We start from the raw sequence: 8,485 nt of genomic DNA, 5'->3' as shown, positions 1-8,485 counted from the left end.
GTCAGTACAGGTACTCTGGCATTGTACGCGATGCTAATAAACAAAGACCATAACTTAATTGTGTGTCCAAACACGTGGGCATTTGGTTCGATACAGCAACGTTTCTGATAGGACTGGTGAAAAGCCAAGCCACAGTTCCGATAGTACGTCATAATCGGACACAAACTGGATCGCCGCCGTTGTCCCTCCGTTTTAGAGATTTGTGTACGAAAAAGAGAGGTTTTATTTTAGGACACTTTGTGATCCACTGACCACCACGGGGACTAGATCTCCGACGCCCCAATTTGGGGCGATCGCCGATCGAGTGGGCGGGGCCTGGGGACTCCCATTAAAAGTGATGTTAAAACTCTTTGGTTTAAAAAAAAAAAAGTAATGGGGACCCATTCACTCGCGCTCCACAAACAACAACCAACATAATTATTACATTCAATGAAGTACAAGTTACATAACTGATAATAAACGGGAAAATGACGGAGCGGCTACTCTTTTTTTCTCTCTCCCCGACAGCCTGTCAGATCGTCTCATGCAAGCTCACTGATCCAGTAGAGGACACCGACAGTGGAAGAATACATATATTTATAACTAGTTTTAGCTTGTTCCAGAGGTGATAAATACTAAGTGTTTAGTCCTAAACTCAATGTGGTTCCCCCTTCGCTCACCGTTGCCCCGCACAGCCCGGTGGAGCTGCAGGATTCTGCTCACACACTTGCATACCCGCTATTTATTGTCTTTTCGGACACCTTAAATACGCCAGACTGGTGAATCATTTGCGAGCTGTTGCCGCGAACAGAGAAAAGTGTCATGTATTTTACGCAGCGATCGCCTCCGTGCAACGGCATTAGAGAGCACTGAATCGGCCAGAGTGAGTATTGGCCGATATCGATCGGGGCCCGAATCGATCGCCGCCGATACGTCGGCGGCCAGATATCGATGAGCATCCCTACCGGAGGAGGGAGCACATTTAAGGGGGGGGGGGGAATATAAGACATACAAAATGCATTTTGCATATGGAAACACTAAATACAACAACACATGTGAATGTGGGCAAGCAATGCAAAGAAGCTGGCATCAGTACACTAAACAATGCTTGGCTCAGAGAGAGGGAGCGTCCATGGATCAGTTTGCTGGCACCATCGCTTCGATCTTACATGCCTTCAGCCAAACAACAACGCTCAATCTTAAGAGCAACAGTTACATGACACACATGACAGAACAACTAGGATTTGAACTTGAACAGAAGAGCACAAAATAAAGACGGTAAAATAAAGAACAACAAGCAGATACTGGTCGATTCCCCAAAAGAGAAGTTATTCACCTACACGCATGATGATAGGGTTAACAACTGAAGGAGCAGCCTCCATGGATCTCACAAAGCAGACAATTAAGATAAATAATAGCAGTTTTAGTCATCTTAGATTTTTTTTTAAAACAGCATTGCCAAGCATTGTGCACTGCATGCCGCCATAAAAACAGACACACACATTCCAGACGATAAGGAAAAAGGAGTATTTCCTGGAGACTAATAAGCAACTGATATTCCTGGTTCTCCTTATTAAAGATAGGATCAGGTGTGTGGTCGCACCTCGGACTGTTCGTCTCCTTCTAAAGCTCGGTACCGAGCCTAACTTCAAGGATATGTGGACAGACATATTTACCAGTGACTCATTCAAAGTCCCAACGTAAAGGAAACAGTAAAATCCACCCCTCAAATGCCAGCTGGTCGACACGTCAAGAACAAAACAAAACATGGCGAAGCTCAAGTTTTAAAACTCCCCCAGAAAGAATGCAAATCAGGGGAGAATCTGCTCGCATATTTAATTCCAGCTGAAAGCCTTCCTAGCAGCTGTCTAAATCACATATGTATATTACCATTATCTTATCTTCTTTATTTGTTCTAAATTGTATTTCTTGGAGATTACTAACTGTCATTTTTTTAATGTTCGGTGTGCCTTAACCTTAATGCTTTTATATTTTTTTGAACGCCCTTGAATCACTCATATTTAATCCAGCCTGAAAGAAGATGGCCTTTAGCAATACTTTCCTATAACATGCCATAGTGATTAACCTTTTATATCCTACTTGTTTTATCGTATTTTCTGGCTTAATGACTGTTGTAAGTACTTAGCCTAGAATGTCAAGTGCTCATAAGCTTTAACTTTTATATTTGTAGTTGTAATCACTTTGAACGGCTTGCAATTTAATGTAACAAACAGAACTGCCGTTGCCTTACTAAAACACTTTAAATGTAATTTGGTTGGCACGCGCCATTGCTCCTAATCCGTTCCTGTGAGAGCACACAGCTGAACGTGTCTGTGAGAGAGGAGTCAGGTTTCCCTGTCGGATCTTTGCATGACGCAAGGGAGTCTAGGCAGCATGGCTCCAGTGTCTCCCTTTCCATCCGACATGCCCACGTGGAGGCTGAGAGCTGTATTCGCCTCCTTTAATCAAGACAACCCCAAAACACATTGTGTATCTCGGGGCCACAACGATATAATAGTTGCTGAGACACCCCATTTATCTGAAGAATGCAAAGAGGCCAGGAGGACAACTGCCAGCAAATTCTCATTTGGCAACAAAAACAGGGTCAATGGCACAGTGAGTCCTTGACGCCGGCGGTAGCCCGGGCTGGGAAACGCCTGCACACTGACAGCAGGAAGAATGAATGATTTACAGGTCCCGCTGGTTTGCTTTCCGACGATTAAGACAGCAGGTGGAAACAGAAATCAAAGGAGTTGCAACATGGCCAAAAAAGAGTTGCGACCTTCCGTGCTGATAAACCATCAGGAAGTGAGTCAATGCTCTAATGCATAACTTAATCTTCCCTAGCAATCTCATTATATGAAATAACTATGCGTGATGAATGTCATTGGAGCTGTTATAAACTGTTTGTTTGCAGCTACGCAGAAAAATAAGAGGCATGTGAAGTCGCATTAAACTGCATGCCCATAATTTGTGCAATAAAAATACAATAATGCAAAGACATCAGCTGACAATGGCTGTGATCCTGATGTAGATTGCTCTCTCTTTTTTTTTATCCGCCCATATGTCTGTTAGCATGCAAACAGTTGCGCAACCTCGTTAAAAGACACATGACTTGACATACGACTCTGTTTATGCTTGACGGCTGCAGGGCTTTTTTGTTGTAGTTTAAAGCTACATTTACCAAGGGAAACACATCAATAAACATACACGAACCAATTCCTCACAGAAACAAGTAGGATATCAGATCAAAGTGGACATCTTTTACAGGGCGAGCTTAATGACAAGGGACCTTGCAGGGGACCTTAAAGAGGGTGAGCGTCTCTGTAACAGGAAACTCCCAGTTTGTAGAGGGAGACACAAAAGCTTCAGACAAAAGACTGAGGTGTGTGGAGAACTGGAGTCCTCCGCTGTTGCGAATTTTTTCCCAATGATTCAAAAGATAACACAAAGCTCCGGTGACTGAAATGCCAGGTCATGGTTTTCCTCTCCATGTGAAATATTGAAAGAGCCAGTTCGGATTTAAGATGAATGGAGTGGAAGAAGTGAGACATGACGGAGTTACTGAGTATAGAAATTCTATCGATGGATAAGAGCCAAGAGGGAGAACTGTGTGACGCAACATGGGCGAGTGAATGGAGCGCGTCAACACACCTATTTCCTTCTTCCTCGAACAAAATGTGTTGTCATGCCCGTCAAAATGACTTGCATATAACGTGATAAGCATGAGAAAAACACAGGCTTTACATTGCTAGGCCCTGAACCCCCTTAAAGTTAACATATACCTGTAATGTTTTAAAATTATTTTAATGTAATTATTATTTTGTTGTGTTTTTATTGTTTTTTTTTAAGTTATTCTTGGCGTCTTCAACTGACCATTGTTAAGGAAGGTAATGTCTGTCTAGCCCATCTTGTAAAAGTGGGCAAAAAAGATATTAGTCAGCCACCAATTGTGCAAGTTCTCCCCACTTAAAAAGATGAGAGACCGTAACTTTTCATCCTTTTCACCTCAACTATGATGAGTAGGACAAAATGAGAAAAAAAAATCCAGAAAATCACATTGTCTGATTTAAAAGACTTTATGCAAATGAATGGTGGAAAATAAGTAATTGCGGGTCAATAACAAACAGTTCATCTCAATACTTTTGATATATCACCCTTTGTTTGGCAAGACAGGAGGTCAAACGTTTTCTGTAAAGTCTTCACAAGGTTTTCACACACGTTGCTGGTATTTTGGCCCCATTTCCCCCATGCAGATCCTCCTCTAAGCAGTGAAGTTTTGGAGCTGCGCTGTGGCAACACGACTTCAACCCCTCCAAAGATTTTTCTATGGGGTGAGATCTGGCAGACCGGCTAGGCCACTCCCAGACCTTGAAATGCCTTCTTACCGAAGCCCGCTCTTCGTGGCCCGGCGGTGTGTTTGGGAATCATGTCATGCGGACAAGGCCAGCCACGTCATCTTCAATGCCCTTGCTGATGGAAGGAGGTTGTCATCAAAAAATACACGAACATTCGGCCCATTCATTCTTTCCTTTACACGGATCACCGTCCTGGTCCCTTTGCAGAAAAACAGGCCCCAAGACATGAATTTCCACCCCATGTTTCACAGTTAGGTTATGGTGTCTCTTTGATGCACCAGCATTTCTTTCTCCTCCAAACACGTCAGATGAGTTTTACCAAAAGTTCTATTTTGGTTCATCTGACCATTATGACATTCTCCCAATCCCTCTCTGGATCATCCTAAAATGCTCTCTAGCAAACTTCAGACAGGCCCGACAAGTAAAGGCTTAAGCAGGGGACACGTCTGGCCACGCAGATTTGAAGTCCCTGGCGCGTAGTGTGTTACTGATGGTAGCCTTTGTTACTTTGGTCCCAGCTCTCTGCAGGTCATTGACTAGGTCCCCCCGTGTGGTTCTGGGATTTTTGCTCACCGTTCTTGTGATCATTTTGACCCCACGGGGTGAGATCTTGCGTGGAGCCCCAGATCGAGGGAGATTATCAGTGGTCTTGTATGTCTTCCATTTTCTAATAATTGCTCCCACAGTTGATTTCTTCACACCAAGCTGCTTACCTATTGCAGATTCAGTCTTCCCAGCCTGGTGCAGGTCTACAATTTTGTTTCTGGAGTCCTTTGACAGCTCGTTGGTCTTGGCCATAGTGGAGTTTGGAGTGTGACGGTTTGAGGTTGTGGACAGGTGTCTTTTATACTGATAACGAGTTCAAACAGGTGCCATTAATTCAGTTAACAAGTGGAGGACAGAGGAGGCTCTTAAAGAAGAAGTTACAGGTCTGTGAGAGCCAGAAATCTTGTTTGTTTGTAGGTGACCAAAGACTTATTTTCCACCATAATTTGCAAATAAATTCTTTAAAAATCAGACAATGTGATTTTCTGGATTTTTTTTTTTCATTTTGTCTCTTATAGTTGAGGTATAACTAGGATGAAAATTACAGGCCTCTCTCATCTTTTTAAGTGGGAGAACTTGCACAATTGGTGGCTGACTAAATACTTTTTTGCCCCACTGTATATCCAAGTGCTTTTTGGGTTCAAATGAACACGGATGAACTGCATGATGGTTTTAAGTTGTGCACACAGAGAGTCGAACAATTACCAAAACATTGGTGGCAGCTACTCATTATAATTCTCAGGAAGAAAGAAAATCTGAATCTGCAAAAATCAACCAAAAAAGTTGCAATGGGTGCATTTTCACTTATGTTTTTCTGTTGTCGGCGTTACACACATGTCAACAAACTGCTGACTCACCCGATGTCGATGAGCGGGGACTTCCCCCGGCCCCTCTTGTAGCACAGGAACAGCTCGGGGCTCTTCAGGCTGCCGTGGTTGAGGTTGGCGGGCTGGCCGCTGTAGGTGCTGTCGATGCATGTGAAGCCTTCAGGAACTGTCTCTCCGGCGGACCGGTTGATGACGGCCAGGTCGCTGATAGGGGCTTTGGGCCCGCTGGACTTGGTCTCGGAGAGGTCCTGCTCCAGAGGCGTGGACTTGTCCGTAAGCCCGGCAACCACAAAGTAGTCGGTCACACGGTGACCCTTATCCTCAATCATGGCTGGGCGTACCTGAAAGGGAAGAAGTGGGATATGAGATTCATGAGGATTTACATTTAAGCAGACTTTCGTATTTTCTTTTTACCTAAAAGATACTAGAGCTAGATGGAATTCTTCATCAACATTTGAAGGTTTTTTTGTCTATTTATTTGCCTATTTCTGTTGCAGAAAAGATAAGGCTTCACTATTTTTGTTTTTCTATTTGTATAATTAGATTCCAGTGGTGGCTATATACACAATGGTTTCAGACTCCAAACATTTTCTATAACTTCAGATTCAACAGTTATTAGAAAAAGTTAGATGCAACAATTTTCCAAATTCCAACCCTGTTTTTATCTTGCAAAATACTCTGCCTTAATCCATATCTTTTGGACGTTTAGCTTTTAAGAAACATTTTTCATTGATGTCAAAAAACATTTGTCTCTTCTTCTTGCTGCACTCAACTGAAGGTATGCACATGTTCAAAAATAACAGCACCATAAATAACATTTGTCAGACCAGAATAACCCAAAATCTTATTTTGTCCATCTTTTTTAGGCTGATTACAACATTAAAAAGATCAAGAGGCATTTGAAGCTTCTCAAAGACCTAAAAAAAAATCTTTAAATAAAAGACTTTTGGTGCAGCCCTACAATGAACCCTCTTGTACCACAATCCTAGAAGACATAAAAGCAAACCACAGTCTAGCTTTACACTGCCCTCAAACTCTGTAATCAGGAGAACACTGCATGTTTGTGTCTCAAATCTCACTATGGGACAGTGGGGTGGATTACATACACACTGAATGTTAAGTTATACTGTGGCAAAGGCAATAAAAGGGATCCTTTAAGACTGAGGAACCACTACGAAGCAAACACTGTAGGAAAGACGAGAAGTATAGAAGGATTTGTTGACATTTACAAACACACTCTTGCCATTGTATATCACTGCAGCGCTCGATTATGTTGCGAGTTAAAGTTCTGGTGGTAAAGCGGAGCCATGGGAGAGTAGCCGGGCACCGAGGAATTCTTAGAAATGCCACGAGAGCGTAAATCAAGCAGACACTAAAGTCTATAAAACACTGGAAATGTGGTCGCAAATGTGGCGCTGAAGTTTAACGCATGGAGCTGCCAAGAAATGTGATTTGTGATTTATTATTGATTACATGCAAAAAAGCTTGAGTGTCTTTTTTCTAGTTCACCGTGTCGCCAAATCCAGCAGATGATGACTCAGTAAACACTTACATTGGAAATTGAGCTCTTATGAAATAACAGGTGTGAAAGTCCATTATTCATTCACAGGCATTGTAGATCACTTCCTACATATCGTAGTATCGTAGATGCAGAATATTTGAAAACGTTGCTAATCTTACTGTGCCAATGAAGCGCAATTAACTGATAAAGGCACAACGGAGAACAACTGGTTTTCTGAGGAGAAAAAGAAACCAACACGTCCACATGGCGCCTTCAAAAGAGCTGTTAGAGACCGACAGGAAGTTCAAGTTTTCCAGTGGTGAGTCAGCTGTGGCTGCGGGGGGAAAAAGAAACCTCTCTGCATGGCAACGGCAAACACAGAGAGCCCTGGAATGTATGAATAATACAAACGGTAACATGCCCGTTATAGATTTTTTTCAGGACTCGATTGATTGCTCATACAAACATGTTAGGCACAGTAAAGGCATGTTGAAAGTAGGGCTGCTCGATTATGGCAAAAATCATAATCTCGATTATTTGGGTCAATAATTGATATCACGATTATTAAAAACGATTATCCATTTACTTTGAAAACATCAATTTATTGGAGAAAAAAAAAGTAATGATAAAAAAATAAAATCGTTTTATTTCGATTACGTCGTTTTCGTAATCGTTGCAACTGCAAGCCATAATCGTAATTGCGATTAAAATACGATTAATTGAGCAGCCCTAGTTGAAAGGCAAGAGCGTTGTACTGCAAAGACAATCTGAAACAATACAACTAAAAGCAGCTTGCATGCTTAAAGAGCAACTTGCAGGTTTTTTTTTTTTACTACATTTATGCTTAACCTTGCCTGAAAATTACAATTAAAAATGTTAATGTAGGATTTTATATGTTTTACAAGACATAAGGGCAGGAATTCAGAGGAAAAGGAGCCGTTTTGAGCTCTGCTACTAAAAACTGCTTTTTTTTTAAACGTCATACGTCAAACGCGTCATATTACGTCACATGGGGGAGTTAACTTTCTCGGACTCGTTCTCTTCCCAATCCGCGGTAGTAGTTGGTTTGAGCGGTTGTGATTTAGTGAGCTGGTATTTTTTCGGTAATTTTAAATTGCATTTCACCATTTGTAATCATGGTGAGCTTATGTTTGTGCAGGTTGCACAAACTCAAGCCTGTCAGGGCATCGAGTCCACAGTTTCCCTCACGGAAAAAGGACCGGAGCTAGCGTTCGTTCCTGGGTGCGTTGTGCATCCACCTCCCTGCAGCACAT

At 42.2% G+C, this 8,485-nt stretch overlaps 1 protein-coding gene across 1 annotated transcript in view; it reads right to left on the bottom strand.

Annotated features, from left to right (window-relative positions):
• LOC104966444 (putative ATP-dependent RNA helicase TDRD9) overlaps positions 1–7,323 on the bottom strand; it is an 11,375-nt gene extending 4,052 nt beyond the window's left edge. Inside the window, exons 1-2 of the mRNA XM_010795630.1 lie at positions 7,318–7,323; positions 5,741–6,051 (exon numbers count right to left, since the gene is read on the bottom strand). Of these exons, the coding sequence (XP_010793932.1) occupies positions 5,741–6,051; positions 7,318–7,323 (317 nt within the window). The remainder of the gene's footprint in view (positions 1–5,740; positions 6,052–7,317) is intronic.
• Positions 7,324–8,485: the final 1,162 nt, after the last annotated feature.

The sequence above is a fragment of the Notothenia coriiceps genome, unplaced genomic scaffold, assembly GCF_000735185.1.
Source record: "Notothenia coriiceps isolate Sejong01 unplaced genomic scaffold, NC01 NC01_scaffold00037246, whole genome shotgun sequence".
NCBI classification, from domain to species: domain Eukaryota; kingdom Metazoa; phylum Chordata; class Actinopteri; order Perciformes; family Nototheniidae; genus Notothenia; species Notothenia coriiceps.
This window is presented reverse-complemented; position numbering and strand designations above follow the sequence as displayed.